At 40.5% G+C, this 16,716-nt stretch overlaps 2 protein-coding genes across 2 annotated transcripts in view; both read right to left on the bottom strand.

The window, feature by feature from the left end:
- The window catches only part of LOC135335867 (uncharacterized), a 32,399-nt gene that overhangs the window by 5,409 nt on the left and 10,274 nt on the right, over positions 1-16,716 (bottom strand). Inside the window, exons 9-18 of the mRNA XM_064531493.1 lie at positions 8,317-8,418; positions 8,162-8,266; positions 5,598-5,699; positions 5,443-5,547; positions 2,874-2,975; positions 2,778-2,825; positions 2,621-2,725; positions 2,470-2,571; positions 2,317-2,421; positions 1,973-2,077 (exon numbers count right to left, since the gene is read on the bottom strand). Coding sequence (XP_064387563.1) covers positions 1,973-2,077; positions 2,317-2,421; positions 2,470-2,571; positions 2,621-2,725; positions 2,778-2,825; positions 2,874-2,975; positions 5,443-5,547; positions 5,598-5,699; positions 8,162-8,266; positions 8,317-8,418 — 981 coding nt within the window. The remainder of the gene's footprint in view (positions 1-1,972; positions 2,078-2,316; positions 2,422-2,469; positions 2,572-2,620; positions 2,726-2,777; positions 2,826-2,873; positions 2,976-5,442; positions 5,548-5,597; positions 5,700-8,161; positions 8,267-8,316; positions 8,419-16,716) is intronic.
- On the bottom strand, positions 11,084-11,882 carry LOC135336086 (putative ankyrin repeat protein RBE_0220). The gene is made up of 3 exons (XM_064531877.1): positions 11,783-11,882; positions 11,630-11,734; positions 11,084-11,296 (listed from the first exon to the last, which is right to left on the bottom strand). Exons 1-3 carry the CDS (start codon positions 11,820-11,822, stop codon positions 11,163-11,165), a joined length of 279 nt encoding a protein of 92 aa, XP_064387947.1. The 5' UTR covers positions 11,823-11,882; the 3' UTR covers positions 11,084-11,162.

Here is a 16,716-nt window from a genome sequence, read left to right as displayed (position 1 = left end):
TGTGTGTGTGTGTGTGTGTGTGTGTATTCCAGCAGTAACTGCTCAACGGTTGCAATGCGACGAAAACTAACAGCTTCTATAGGCTTCTAGCCATGTTCTCTTGGATTTTGATTCGTGGATTAGCAAACTAAAGCTTCTTTCTCGAGTTATGGCTAGTTTGACTCACATTGAAGGCTGTTGCAGTCTCTTCAGAATCTTTCATAGCATCATCTGTTCACACAAACTTTCTGTTCAACATACAGCCTTGCACTAAAGCGCTAGCTTTTTGTTAGCTACAAGACTCATAAAATATCTGTTAAAACAGCTAGCTAACAGTAGCCATTTGTGAAATTGATCTCTTTGGACACACGCATGTGTGAGAAAATAATATCCAAGATCCAGATATCCAGATCCTCCTGGAAGAATCATCTTTTTCTTGAGGGCCTGGTAAGCCACAAAACACTACCATATAACAATATAGATAACAATATGCATGTACACAAGTCTTTTCTTCTTAGATATTATATACACTGAACTACAGATCCTGAAAGAATCAATTTTCTTCTTTCTTGAGGTCCTGGTAAGCCATAAATAACAACTATAGATGCATGTAAATAAGTCTTTTCTTCTCAGTGACTTTATATAGAAAAGCTAACTTTAATATAAAATTCATTATAATTATAACACTAATACTTTTTGAGCGAAAGCATAACATGGCGAGAGGCATTAGCAAGCGCACGCTTGCAAGTTATAGTTATAACACGGGCACAAGGGATGTATGCAATATATTCCATGCATCCCGAGTGCACGTGTAATAACTAGTTTATATCCCGAGGGCATAGCAACATAACACTGTCTTAGTAACACAATATAAACTGCACAAAAAGATGACAAAGACAACTCTAGACACAGCTCCATCTCTTCTCTCTCCTAGACGCCAGTATATGCAGCGTATAAGATTGGCATGACCGACGAATGGCTTGACACAACCAACGCTGAAACCACTGCAAAACAGCCCCACCCCACATCTGGTGCTGCAAAACAGCCCCACCCCGCTACTGCTGCAAAGAAATAGCCCCACCCCATTTACTGATGCGAAGAAACAGCCCCACCCCACTATACTACTCATCAGTGTAACTGCTGCTCGAACAGCCCCCTCCACTATCCTCGGCATCACAACCAAGCCAAAGAAAATCGCCTCTACACTGCTGCAAAACAGCTCAAGCCCCCTGCAAAAAGAGCCGCTTCTAGTGCTATGGTGAAGCCAGAATTGACCGTGCATCAAGAAGTGGAGGACTAGGTCTAGGAAAACAGAATCTTCACAAAATGAGCCTGGGACGATTTTAAACCTGCATGGTTGCAAAGAAGAAACTCCAGCAGTGCTGAACATTCCTGCATGGCTGGACTTACTTTGATACTTGTTATTTCTCATGATACAATATTTAATTTAATTATGCCAGAGGGGCGTTTTGTGGTTAGTGCAATATGACTTTGCGGTCAGTGCAATATGACTTTCAGCAGTGCATTATGCTGCATATTGCACTTGGCAACAACGTAGCAACGGGATATAACACTCGTTATTATATCATTATTATGCACCTATCAATGTGTCGCCCCACTCTCCCCCCCGGGAGGGGTAGGGATTATATGGGAGATTTGACCGTACCTCAGGTCAAATTCCCCCTGATGGGGGAAGGATTCTGTGTTCAAATCCCCCAGTCAACAGAGGATTTTTGAGCCCCAAGCAGTTGCACACATCAAAATAGGTTATAAAAGAGTCTTTACTACGCAAAGCCAGGTTCAAATCCCCCAGTATGGGGCCTACATTTCAGATCAAATTAGATCAAATTCCCCCGTACGTCCCGGGGGGAGGGTAGTGGGGCAACACATTGATAGGTGCATTATAGAATCCATAAAGAGCATTAGCACCAAATTTATAGTTGCAATAAAACCAACTGGTCATTCACAACAAGGAAAATAAGACTGGACTTACTTGTTGTATCACAGTGATGAGTGATGGCGAGATACTTGATCACTTCCCAGCATCCACCTTTGTAGGCCAGAGAGAGTGGAGTGTCACCAGCCTTGTTGACTGGCTCTGTGGAAGATCACCATCAACAACTTAACAGCACTGATAAATACTTACTATATACAAGCAAATTGTGGACACTAGAAAGTTCACTGAGATGCTCAATAGTTTTATTGTGACAGCTTCAAGGAAAAAGCATTATAATTTATTATGCTTCAAATTAAACCATACAAATAGTTGGCATGATAATTATTCATTTGTACATACTGGTAATAAATTAATTATAATATCTATCACAAGAATCTTACTTCTAGGATCACAATGATGCTCATTCACAAGATACTTGACTGTGTCCAAGTGGCCATTAGCACAGGCCAGAGAGAGTAGGGTGTCACCAGCCTTGTTGACTGGCTCTGTGGAAGATCACCATCAACAACGTAACAGCACTGATAAACATTTACTATTTGGATCAACATGCTTGTTGATGATAGCCTTGACCATCTCCAGGTTACCATAGGAACACTCAAGTGAGAGAGGAGTGTCTCCAGCCTCATTCACTGCAACTGTGGATATACAAGCATAATTAAAGACACTAAAAAAGGTAACACACACATTTTGGGTCACACTGATGTTCTTGAGCAAGATACTTGACCACTTCCCAGTGTACACCTTTGTAGGCCAGAGAGAGTAGGGTGTCACCAGCCTTGTTGACTGGCTCTGTGAAAGATCATCATCGAAAACGTAATAACACTGATCGATAAACACTTACTTGCACAGGCCAGAGAGATTGGAGTGTCGCCAGCCTTGTTGACTGGCTCTATGGAAGACCACCTTCAACAATGTAACAGCACTGATAAACACTTACTATTTGGATCAACATGCTTGTTGATGAGAGCCTTGACCATCTCCAGGTTACCACTGGAACACTCAAGGGAGAGAGGAGTGTCTCCAGCCTTATTCAATGCAACTGTGAATACAAGTAAATTGTGGACACTAGAAAAAAGTTAAAAGCACATGCATTGGTCCATGTATCGTACCCTCGTGAAAATACACCCACCATTTTCTAAGAACTTTATAGGCACAAGAAGGGACTAAGAATATTTTCCTAAACAGTGAGATTTTACTCGAATATAATTATAATATGCGTCCATCAAATATATACCACGGCCTCATATCGAGGTGGCTATAATTGTAGTATTGTTCTATTTCACTGATATTGCAGTTACCACAGACATGCAGTATAAGTGACGCAAAATACAATCATTAGCAAAATTAATAACATGGTAGGTAAAATTAATTTCGCTGAATACGTGAGAAGTATTCGTTGCGAATGATGTGATGGACACATTGTAGGTCATAAAAATTATATCTAGATAGTTGTACTATATCAAGTACATTCTCTATACACAAGGAACAGCAAACCAATGAAGGCAAGGTATAAAGGCAAGGTATCATGTAGGCATTGATATTGTTTGGAGATAATTATAAGACAAGTTGGTACCAGCAAAGAGTAGAGTCTAACCTTTGGTCTAACTAGCTACTCACTAAACTGCTTTGAACATTTAGCTACTTGCTCAAACTCATCATTCTGGGTGGGTGTCTTATGCAATTCTACTTGAAATTGTGAGAATATGGAAGAAACACGCAAACAAGATATATGGGTTGGTGGTCGATGGTAAAAGCAGGTTGAGTTGGCATGAGCTCCAGCAGCACTTCTCCAAAGCAATTCTTGTGAGTGTGAGGGAGTCAATTGTACACATGCACGCTGCAACAGTCTTCGATATGAATTAACCTCCCACCAGAGGACAAAACTCTCAAACTGTCCTTTATTCGGAGGTTAGTCAACTAGTCTAAGACAGGAATAATTTGCTTCTGTGGTGTGGATTGCTGCTCCGACCGTGAAACCATAATAGTTATGGAGTTACCCAAAGGTTTACATTTTAAGTGAACAACCAACTGATGACAGGAAACTAAATCAAAATATCAAAATATTTACAGCATGGGCTACTATTCTCAAATTAATGTTCGTGACATGGATTACAACTTTACCACGGAATACAGTTAAAGAATGTTCACAAAAATTAATGCCATCACTAAAAAAATAACTAGAGCACTAAAGTGCAAACCCTCGGCTGGTGACATGATTATAAAGAAACCAGAACAGTGATATAATACAGTGCATGTAGTGATGAATATCATGTATGACTTAACTGTCTAGCACAGCAACTCAGGAGCTAAACCAGATTAGGAGGCATGCTGAAACATTTGAGAACAGAGTTTTAGTGGTTCATAGATAGATGTATGCACTGTGGACTAGGATCACAGCAAAGAAGCCTGGAGTCTCATGCAGAGAAGTATGGCTCCTTGAGTAGGATCCCAGAGTCAGCTAACAGAGACAAACCAGACACAATTCTAGCTTTCTATTGTATCGACCCTTTTCCACAAACACACAAAGCAAACAGTAATTATTGGCTTATGTTTCCAATAATAGCCTCATCTAGCTGGGCTACCGTAACATCTTGATTTAAAGCGACACTTTTTAAGCCAGAGGTCGGAGGTTGAACAATTATATATTGAAGCCCTGGTGTCGCATATTTAGAGGGTCGCATCTAATTGGAAGTAACTTTATAGAGTCTACTTGCCTCGATTTTAGGCCGCTTAAAACACTGAGTTTCCAGTGGGCTACAATCGAGGCTAAGGAGTGGCTATATTTTCCTCTATTTAGAACGCAAAATAAAAAAATAATTGTCAACGCAGCTGTCGCTCACTTTTATAGAGGTCAGAAAATTGCTGAAGCTCCTGGGTGCCGCATATTTGGAGGGTCGCCTTAAATCGAGGTCTTATGGTACTTAATGTTTTAAATAATAGCCGCGTTTAGTAGTACGTAAAAAGCTTCTTAGGTTTAGCTCGCCTTTTCTGCGAAACAAAGACTTCTTTGCAAAATCTGCCAAATTTTATAAGCCTTACTACAAGTTTCCCTACGTACAAAATAATTGTGATGCCTAAATCACCAGGTAAGCCAAACTGAGCGACAGACATACACACGGACACACAGACACACAGACACACAGACAGACTACTGTAACCGAGGCCGCCTACGCGCCTCGGGTTAATAAGTTTATCTAGTGTCTTGACTGAGATCCAGAAAATGGCAATCTGTCCCATACTATAATTATATATCATGCTATAGGGTATAACTTATAGCGGGTAAACTTGGCGATTGACGAATCATGGATTAAAGATTACCAATAGCATGCAATTAGCTTGATAGTCAGTCCCAGTACATCATTTTCACTTATAATAATTATGCCTGCAGCATTAAAAACTGCCAATAATAGAGCCAAACTTACAGCTACGGTATCAATAATAAAATGCAATTTAATAGTGCGATAAATCCAACAGGTCATTCATTGACAACCATGAACAAACTTTACTTTTTGTATCACAGTGATGAGTGATGGCGAGATACTTGACCACCTCCCAGTGTCCATTTTTGTAGGCCAGAGAGAGTGGGGTGTCACCAGCCTTGTTGACTGGCTCTGTGGAAGACCACCATCAACAACGTAACAGCACTGATAAATAAACTTACTATTTGGATCAACATGCTTGTTGATGATAGCTTTGACCATCTCCAGGTCACCACGGTAACACGCACTGGAAAGAGGAGTGTCTCCAGCCTTATTCACTGCCACTGTGGATACAAACAAATTATGGATACTAGAAAAAAGTTAACTGCACATGCGTTGGTTTATGTATCGTACCCTCGTGAAAATACTCCTACCATTTTCTCTAAGAACTGTATAGGCACAAGAAGGGACTAAGCGTATTTTCCCAAACAGTGAGATTTTACTCAAATATATATATGTCCATCAAATATATACCACGGCCTCATATCGAGGTGGCTATAATTATAGTATAATAATGTATTGTTCTATTTCACTGATAGCAGTTACAACAGACAGTAGGTGACACAAAATACAATCATTAGAAAATTAATAACATGGTAGGGAAAGTTAGTTTCACTGAATACGTGAGAAATATTTGTTGCTCATGATGTGATGGACACATGCATTGTAGGTCATAAAAATTATTTCTAGAGAGTTGTATTATATCAAGTACATTCTCTATACACAAAGAACAGCAAACCAATGAAGGCAAGGTATCCTGTAGGCAATTGATATTGTTTGAAGACAAGTTCTGCTCTTGGTATACTAGCAAAGAGTAGAGTCTAACCTTTGGTCTAACTAGCTACTCACTAAACTGCTTTGAACATTAATTTAGCTACTTGCTTACACTCATCATTCTGGGTGGGTGTCTTATGCAATTCTACTTCAAATTGTGAGAGTATGGAAGAAACACACAAACAAGATATATGGGTTGGTGCACGTGGTGGATGGTGAAAGCAGATTGAGTTGGCATGAGCTCCAGCAGCACTTCTCCAAAGCAATTCTTGTGAGTGTGAAGGAGTCAATTGTACACATGCACGCTGCAACAGTCTTTGATATGAATTTACCTCCCACCAGAGGACAAACTCTCAAAAACTGTCCTTTATTTGGAGGTTAGTCAATTAGTCTAAGACAGGAATAATTTGCTTCTGTGGTGTGGATTGCTGCTCCGACCGTGAAACCATATAGTTATGGAGTTACCCAAAGGTTTACATTTTAAGTGAACAACCAACTGATGACAGGAAACTAAATCAAAACATCAAAATATTTACAGCATGGGCTACTATTCTTAAATTAATGTTCGTGACATGGATTACAACTTTACCACGGAATACAGTTAAAGAATGTTCACAAAAATTAATGCCATCACTAAAAATAACTAGAGCACTAAAGTGCAAACCCTCGGCTGGTGACATGATTATAAAGAAACCAGAACAGTGATATAATACAGTGCATGTAGTAATGAATATCATGTATGACTTAACTGTCTAGCACAGCAACTCAGGAGCTAAACCAGATTAGGAGGCATGCTGAAACATTTGAGAACAGGGTTTTAGTGGTTCATAGATAGATGTATGCACTGTGGACTAGGATCACAGCAAAGAAGCCTGGAGTCTCATGCAGAGAAGTATGGCTCCTTGAGTAGGATCCCAGAGTCAGCTAACAGAGACAAACCAGACACAATTCTAGCTTTCTATTGTATCGACCCTTTTCCACAAACACACAAAGCAAACAGTAATTATTGGCTTATGTTTCCAATAATAGCCTCATCTAGCTGGGCTACCGTAACATCTTGATTTAAAGCGACACTTTTTAAGCCAGAGGTCGGAGGTTGAACAATTATATATTGAAGCCCTGGTGTCGCATATTTAGAGGGTCGCATCTAATTGGAAGTAACTTTATAGAGTCTACTTGCCTCGATTTTAGGCCGCTTAAAACACTGAGTTTCCAGTGGGCTACAATCGAGGCTAAGGAGTGGCTATATTTTCCTCTATTTAGAACGCAAAATAAAAAAATAATTGTCAACGCAGCTGTCGCTCACTTTTATAGAGGTCAGAAAATTGCTGAAGCTCCTGGGTGCCGCATATTTGGAGGGTCGCCTTAAATCGAGGTCTTATAGTACTTAATGTTTTAAATAATAGCCGCGTTTAGTAGTACGTAAAAAGCTTCTTAGGTTTAGCTCGCCTTTTCTGCGAAACAAAGACTTCTTTGCAAAATCTGCCAAATTTTATAAGCCTTACTACAAGTTTCCCTACGTACAAAATAATTGTGATGCCTAAATCACCAGGTAAGCCAAACTGAGCGACAGACATACACACGGACACACAGACACACAGACACACAGACAGACTACTGTAACCGAGGCCGCCTACGCGCCTCGGGTTAATAAGTTTATCTAGTGTCTTGACTGAGATCCAGAAAATGGCAATCTGTCCCATACTATAATTATATATCATGCTATAGGGTATAACTTATAGCGGGTAAACTTGGCGATTGACGAATCATGGATTAAAGATTACCAATAGCATGCAATTAGCTTGATAGTCAGTCCCAGTACATCATTTTCACTTATAATAATTATGCCTGCAGCATTAAAAACTGCCAATAATAGAGCCAAACTTACAGCTACGGTATCAATAATAAAATGCAATTTAATAGTGCGATAAATCCAACAGGTCATTCATTGACAACCATGAACAAACTTTACTTTTTGTATCACAGTGATGAGTGATGGCGAGATACTTGACCACCTCCCAGTGTCCATTTTTGTAGGCCAGAGAGAGTGGGGTGTCACCAGCCTTGTTGACTGGCTCTGTGGAAGACCACCATCAACAACGTAACAGCACTGATAAATAAACTTACTATTTGGATCAACATGCTTGTTGATGATAGCTTTGACCATCTCCAGGTCACCACGGTAACACGCACTGGAAAGAGGAGTGTCTCCAGCCTTATTCACTGCCACTGTGGATACAAACAAATTATGGATACTAGAAAAAAGTTAACTGCACATGCGTTGGTTTATGTATCGTACCCTCGTGAAAATACTCCTACCATTTTCTCTAAGAACTGTATAGGCACAAGAAGGGACTAAGCGTATTTTCCCAAACAGTGAGATTTTACTCAAATATATATATGTCCATCAAATATATACCACGGCCTCATATCGAGGTGGCTATAATTATAGTATAATAATGTATTGTTCTATTTCACTGATAGCAGTTACAACAGACAGTAGGTGACACAAAATACAATCATTAGAAAATTAATAACATGGTAGGGAAAGTTAGTTTCACTGAATACGTGAGAAATATTTGTTGCTCATGATGTGATGGACACATGCATTGTAGGTCATAAAAATTATTTCTAGAGAGTTGTATTATATCAAGTACATTCTCTATACACAAAGAACAGCAAACCAATGAAGGCAAGGTATCCTGTAGGCAATTGATATTGTTTGAAGACAAGTTCTGCTCTTGGTATACTAGCAAAGAGTAGAGTCTAACCTTTGGTCTAACTAGCTACTCACTAAGCTGCTTTGAACATTAATTTAGCTACTTGCTTACACTCATCATTCTGGGTGGGTGTCTTATGCAATTCTACTTCAAATTGTGAGAGTATGGAAGAAACACACAAACAAGATATATGGGTTGGTGCACGTGGTGGATGGTGAAAGCAGATTGAGTTGGCATGAGCTCCAGCAGCACTTCTCCAAAGCAATTCTTGTGAGTGTGAAGGAGTCAATTGTACACATGCACGCTGCAACAGTCTTTGATATGAATTTACCTCCCACCAGAGGACAAACTCTCAAAAACTGTCCTTTATTTGGAGGTTAGTCAATTAGTCTAAGACAGGAATAATTTGCTTCTGTGGTGTGGATTGCTGCTCCGACCGTGAAACCATATAGTTATGGAGTTACCCAAAGGTTTACATTTTAAGTGAACAACCAACTGATGACAGGAAACTAAATCAAAACATCAAAATATTTACAGCATGGGCTACTATTCTTAAATTAATGTTCGTGACATGGATTACAACTTTACCACGGAATACAGTTAAAGAATGTTCACAAAAATTAATGCCATCACTAAAAATAACTAGAGCACTAAAGTGCAAACCCTCGGCTGGTGACATGATTATAAAGAAACCAGAACAGTGATATAATACAGTGCATGTAGTAATGAATATCATGTATGACTTAACTGTCTAGCACAGCAACTCAGGAGCTAAACCAGATTAGGAGGCATGCTGAAACATTTGAGAACAGGGTTTTAGTGGTTCATAGATAGATGTATGCACTGTGGACTAGGATCACAGCAAAGAAGCCTGGAGTCTCATGCAGAGAAGTATGGCTCCTTGAGTAGGATCCCAGAGTCAGCTAACAGAGACAAACCAGACACAATTCTAGCTTTCTATTGTATCGACCCTTTTCCACAAACACACAAAGCAAACAGTAATTATTGGCTTATGTTTCCAATAATAGCCTCATCTAGCTGGGCTACCGTAACATCTTGATTTAAAGCGACACTTTTTAAGCCAGAGGTCGGAGGTTGAACAATTATATATTGAAGCCCTGGTGTCGCATATTTAGAGGGTCGCATCTAATTGGAAGTAACTTTATAGAGTCTACTTGCCTCGATTTTAGGCCGCTTAAAACACTGAGTTTCCAGTGGGCTACAATCGAGGCTAAGGAGTGGCTATATTTTCCTCTATTTAGAACGCAAAATAAAAAAATAATTGTCAACGCAGCTGTCGCTCACTTTTATAGAGGTCAGAAAATTGCTGAAGCTCCTGGGTGCCGTATATTTGGAGGGTCGCCTTAAATCGAGGTCTTATGGTACTTAATGTTTTAAATAATAGCCGCGTTTAGTAGTACGTAAAAAGCTTCTTAGGTTTTAATTAGCTCGCCTTTTCTGCGAAACAAAGACTTCTTTGCAAAATCTGCCAAATTTTATAAGCCTTACTACAGGTTTCCCTACGTACAAAATAATTGTGATGCCTAAATCACCAGGTAAGCCAAACTGAGCGACAGACATACACACAGACACACAGACACACAGACACACAGACAGACTACTGTAACCAAGGCCGCCTACGCGCCTCGGGTTAATAAGTTTATCTAGTGTCTTGACTGAGATCCAGAAAATGGCAATCTGTCCCATATATAGTATATATATCATGCTATAGGGTATAACTTATAGCGGGTAAACTTGGCGATTGACGAATCATGGATTAAAGATTATCAATAGCATGCAATTAGCTTGATAGTCAGTCCCAGTACATCATTTTCACTTATAATAATTATGCCTGCAGCATTAAAAACTGCCAATAATAGAGCCAAACTTACAGCTACGGTATCAATAATAAAATGCAATTTAATAGTGCGATAAATCCAACAGGTCATTCATTGACAACCGTGAACAAACTTTACTTTTTGTATCACAGTGATGAGTGATGACGAGATACTTGACCACTTCCCAGTGTCCACTTTTGTAGGCCAGAGAGAGTGGGGTGTCACCAGCCTTGTTAGCTGACATGTACGAGTGTACTGAGTGATGCAGCAATTGATGCACCATAATTATGTACCAATACTTACTTTTAGGATCACAATGATGCTGGTTCATGACTGTGTCCAAGTGGCCATTAGCACAGGCCAGAGAGAGTGGAGTGTCACCAGCCTTGTTGACTGGCTCTGTGGAAGACCAATATCAACAACGTAACAGCACTGATAAACACTTACTATTTGGATCAACATGCTTGTTGATGAGAGCCTTGACCATCTCCAGGTCACCACGGGAACACTCAAGGGAGAGGGGAGTGTCTCCAGCCTCATTCACTGCAACTGTGGATACAAGCAAATCAGTGGCGTAGCCAGGATTTTGGGAAGGGCAGGGCTCAAATTATTTGAGCAGGGCCAGAGCTTAACACCTTAAAAAAATATCATCACTCTTTGTCAGCAGTCAGCATGCGCATTAGATGGCCCTGCCCACATTTCCATTCAATGACATCATTCTAGTAACTATGCATGCAAAATACATGGACAGACCGCGGTAATTCAAGAGTTTATAAAGCACAAAAGGGGGGGGGGGCTCTAGCCCCTCAGCCCCCCCTCTGCCTACGCCACTGCAAATTGCAGACACTAGAAAGTTAACAGTTTACTTTGCAGCACACGCACATTTTGGGTCACACTGATGTTCTTGAGCGAGATATTTGATAATCTCCAAGTGTCTGTTTTTGTAGGCCAGAGAGAGTGGAGTGTCACCAGCCTTGTTGACCGGCTCTGTGGAAGACCAATATCAACATCGTAACAGCACTGATACACACTTACTATTTGGATCAACATGCTTGTTGATGAGAGCCTTGACCATCTCCAGGTCACCACGGGAACACTCAAGGGAGAGGGGAGTGTCTCCAGCCTCATTCACTGCAACTGTGGATACAAGTAAATTATGGACACTAGAAAAAAGTTAACAGCACATGCATTGGTCCATGTATCGTACCCTCGTGAAAATACGCCCACCATTTTCTAAGAACTTTATAGGCACAAGAAGGGACTACCGTAAAACCTCGATTTAAGGTGACCCTCTATTTAAAGCGACACTTGGGATTTCGCCCATATAGCACCATATAAATTCATTTTTTTTGTGTCATCAAAACTTCACTTTTGCAAACTAGAATGACTGGACATCCCCATTGTGATTGACCAGTTTGCTAGGATGTACCCCAGAAGAATAGTGCATGGAGATCCTACAAGATGACTGACTCATAATTATGTCTTATTATCACGCTATGCATGCATTAGATCCCATTTGAGTGTATTTAGCAGGGAACTATGAGCTATAGTACCGGTACTATAGATTACTCTGGGCTACAAACTACAACATTATACATTATAATTATTGTCATTTACAAGAAGATACACAGAAAAATTATTGTAGCTAGATGCTTTGTCTAGTAACATAGTAACAGAACTAGAATGGAAGAGAGAAGCTCTAGAGGAGAATAGTAGGAGCCGCTCTTTTCTTGGGAAGTGTGCTGTACTTTTTTGCTGCAAGGCTGCATGGGGGAGGAGCTGGATGTATGAAAGATACGCCGCAATAAATGCGGGGGCGTAAAATCGCGCGCGCTATGCGCGCGGCTCCATTTTTTTTCTGTACTTTTGAGCACCCTTCTGCTTCAATCTCTAGAAACGCCCCTGTCTATACTCAGATTTATATTGCCCAGATTTATAAATCGATGCCAAGAGATTTATAAATCCACATCTAGATTTATATTATAATGTCAGTCAAGTGATACTCACATGATTAATAGGTTGCAGAGGAGGCTGGAACCAGTTGACCTTAGCTAATTAAGGTCACTAGACAATCATGTACTTCAAGCCTGTGCTGTATTAGCCTCGATCCCAGGCCGCTCTTCCTCGAAGAGAGGGCCTGGTATCACTGTTTGCGCATGCGCCACATAATCCCCAGAATGGGGACTCTGGATATCATCGTGCAATGTATACCCACGAATCAGTCATGAATACAGTTCACCTAAACCATCCCAGAATTGAATTACTGCTAGTTGACCTCAAGTTGAGAGGAAAGACCATCACCTTTGGAATATACTACAGACCTCCATCATCAGACTCGTCAAACCTTGATGAACTTGAATCCTCACTGGAAGAACTATCAGCACCAAAACTAAGTAACCTTATACTCACTGGTGATTTCAACATTGATCTGATAAGCAATCCAAACCACTCACAACTCTGCTCAATTCAGACCAAGTTCGGCCTCAAGCAGGTAGTCACTTCTCCCACAAGGGAGTCTACTACCTCAACCACACTCATAGACCATATCTACGTGTCTGAACAACTACCCGATATCTCATGCTTTGTTCAACCTCCTGTGCCGGGCTCGGACCACAACACTGTCCTGCTAAGAATAAATAAAATGACCACTCACTCCAGCAAAAATCGCCAACGCAAGATATGGCTATACAAAAAAGCGAACTTTGATGAAGCTAAGGCCATTCTTCAATGTCTCTCTACTGAGTCCTTCCCCTCGGATGATGTTAACACTCTCTGGACACAATGGCTAGATTTTTTTACACTCACTATGTCTAAAACAATCCCATCCAAAACCATCAAACACAGGCATCGTCTACCTTATCTTACAAACAACCTCATGAATGCTGTTAAAAGAAAACTCAAACTCTTCAAACAAGCTAAGCTACTCAAATCAGAGCTAGCATGGTCCAAGTACACCAGTGCTCGGAACAAAACGTTGGCTGCCCTGAGATCTGCAAAATCCAAATTCTTTAAGTGCCTAGCAGGAAAACTGAATTCCCCTAGAGATTTCTGGTCAGCATACAACAAACTCTCTCCGTCAAAAAACAGGACACCAGCTGAACTGAAAAACAATAATTCTACAGCAACAACCTCGCTCGAAAAAGCTGACATGCTGAACAGTGCATTTGCCTCATTCTTTACCTCACCAACTGCATCCTGCAGTACTCCTGAGGAAATGTCAACACCTAACTGCTCACTCAGTGACATTGAGTGCACCCAAGAGGAAGTCCACCATCTCTTATCTTCTTGCAAACCAAACACTGCCTCCGGTCCGGATGGCATTTCTAGCCAGATGATCCGAGGGACTGCTACTGCTATTTCCCCAACAATCACCAAGATATTCAATAGATCGCTCAAGCAAAGCAGAGTCCCTGACCTGTGGAAAGTCTCCAATGTTACTCCTATTCTGAAGGATGGGGATCCAACTTCTCCTAGCAACTACCGACCGATATCTCTCCTATCATTAATCTCAAAAGCTTTGGAAAGGATTGTACACAAGAGAATCTCAAAGTTCTTATACTCAAACAAGCTCCTGTCAAACTGCCAGTTTGGCTTCAGACCAAAATCTTCAACTCAAGAAGCCCTCCTATCTGTCACTAACGACTGGCACAAACTTCTAGAAAATGATCACCAAGTGGCAACTGTGTTCTTTGACGTCAAGAAAGCATTTGACTCAGTACCCCACCCACAGATCATATCCTCTCTCCAAGTCGTAGGCATTTGTGGCAACCTACTGCATTGGATAAAAGACTATCTTACCAACAGAGAGCAAAGGGTAGTCCTGGAGGGAACTATGTCAGACCCTGTTGCAGTGACCTCAGGTGTCCCACAAGGGTCAATCTTAGGACCGCTATTATTCAACATTTTCATGAACTCAATTGCTAACATCAACCTGTCCACCAATGCCAAACTCATTCTATACGCAGACGATATCCTTCTCTACAAGCCCATAAACTCGACAATTGAAACTCAGGACCTACAGGGAGACGTCAATGAAATAAACCCCTGGATGCAATCTCACGGCCTCACAGCAAACCACTCCAAGACCAAACTGCTTACAATAACTCGCTCTACACGCACTATCCTAATGAATATAGATATAAACAACCATCGGATCTCCCCATGTGATACTGTAAAGTACCTTGGTGTTACTATCAATAATGATCTAAAATGGGCATGTCACATACACAACACCTGCAAGAAGGCCAAACAACATCTTGGCTTCATCTATCGCAAGTTCCATAAATCACCACCTCAGATCAGGAACCAGATCTACCGCACGGCTGTTCTGCCTAAGTTAGACTATTGCGGTGCAGTCTGGGACCCTCATCACCACACAGATATAAAAAAACTGGAAAGCGTCCAAAAATTTGCAGGGAAAATTGTAACGAAGCAGTGGAGGGCAGAATACCCTGACCTGCTTGCCTCCTTAAACTGGAAACCTCTGTCATCTCGAAGGAAAAACCAAAAACTGAAAGTCTGCTTTAATATACTTAATAATTAACTATAATATCTCCCAATGTTTTCACCCTCCATCCTCGCCCTTCCCCCCGTCACCCTCATAATCAAATTATTTTTAAACCATATATGTTAAAACCCTAGCCCATAGACATTCCTTTTTTGTAAGCGTAATCCCCATTTGGAATTCCCTTCCCCTAAATGTTATCAGTAGCCCTAGCCCATCTGCTTTTAAATTATCCCTGTCAAAATTATAGCAATAAGTTAACATTTTTTCCTTTTTTCTTTTTTTCACTTAAGTACACCTGCACCTGCACCTTTACTTTTTGGTTATGGACTGACTTCATTATTAGCTTCATTTAGCTACCTTGTCATATCCTGTATGCTTCCTCTGCATCAAACATTATAAAGAAAAAAAAAAAAAAAAAAAATCGTATAATGCTCAGTAAAACAATGACGTTACAACGAACGGAAGTGGATTGAAGAAAGTGGATAGAAGTGCGATTGTGAAGGTTTATAGCCCGTGTGATAGCATTCTAATAGCTACCCTTAGCCTGCTATGTTAACAAAGGACTCACAGCCTGCAACAGTGTGGATAACAATCCTCTGATCGGAGGGAAGGCTGACAATAGCCTATATGGATAGGCCACGCCCATCTGACACTAATCTTAGTGAAAGTCGACTCTATCAGAAAGAAATTGCTGCTGTAACCAATACAGCTCTGTCTCTAGCTACCTAGCTATATTATTTAGCTCTGTGTCTGACTTTATAAAGAGTATTCTTTGTCTGTATAATTATGTTGTTCAGGATAATTATAATTCAGGTAAAAATTCAGTGTAATGGGAAACATTACGGGGAAATTATCCAATAATTTTGCGCATGCACAAGCAGTCAGTATAGCAGGCCTCCTTTTTGAGGTCTTGTGAAGGAGGCTAGTGCTGTATTAGCCTCAATCCCAGGCCAATCTGTCTCCAATTGAACGCTAGGTCACCTCCGTGCTATGCAAGTGGGGGTCAAGTGGTTCCAGCCTCCTTTGCACTAGCCTTGAGACCAGGCCGATTTTAATCGGCGTGGATTCGAGGCTACCTTTGCACTAGCTATTAATTACATGAGTATCACATGACTGGCATTATAATATAAATCTGGGTGTGGATTTATAAATCTGGACATGGATTTATAAATCTGCATGGGTGTGAATTTATAAATCTGGACACATAGATATATAAATATGGGTGTGGTCTATATAAATCTGAGCATGGATATATGAATGGATCTGGATTTATAAATCTGAGTATAGATATTATATATCTGGACATGGATTTATAAATACACACATAGATATAATTATAAATACGGCAATTTTTTTAATTTTGAAACATTTGGCACCCCATAGAGGTGGCTATAATTATAGTATAATAATGTATTGTTCTATTTCACTGATAGCAGTTACCACAGACAGTGAGTGACACAAA

The sequence above is a fragment of the Halichondria panicea genome, chromosome 5 (genome assembly GCF_963675165.1).
Source record: "Halichondria panicea chromosome 5, odHalPani1.1, whole genome shotgun sequence".
Classification (NCBI taxonomy): Eukaryota; Metazoa; Porifera; class Demospongiae; order Suberitida; family Halichondriidae; genus Halichondria; species Halichondria panicea.
This window is presented reverse-complemented; position numbering and strand designations above follow the sequence as displayed.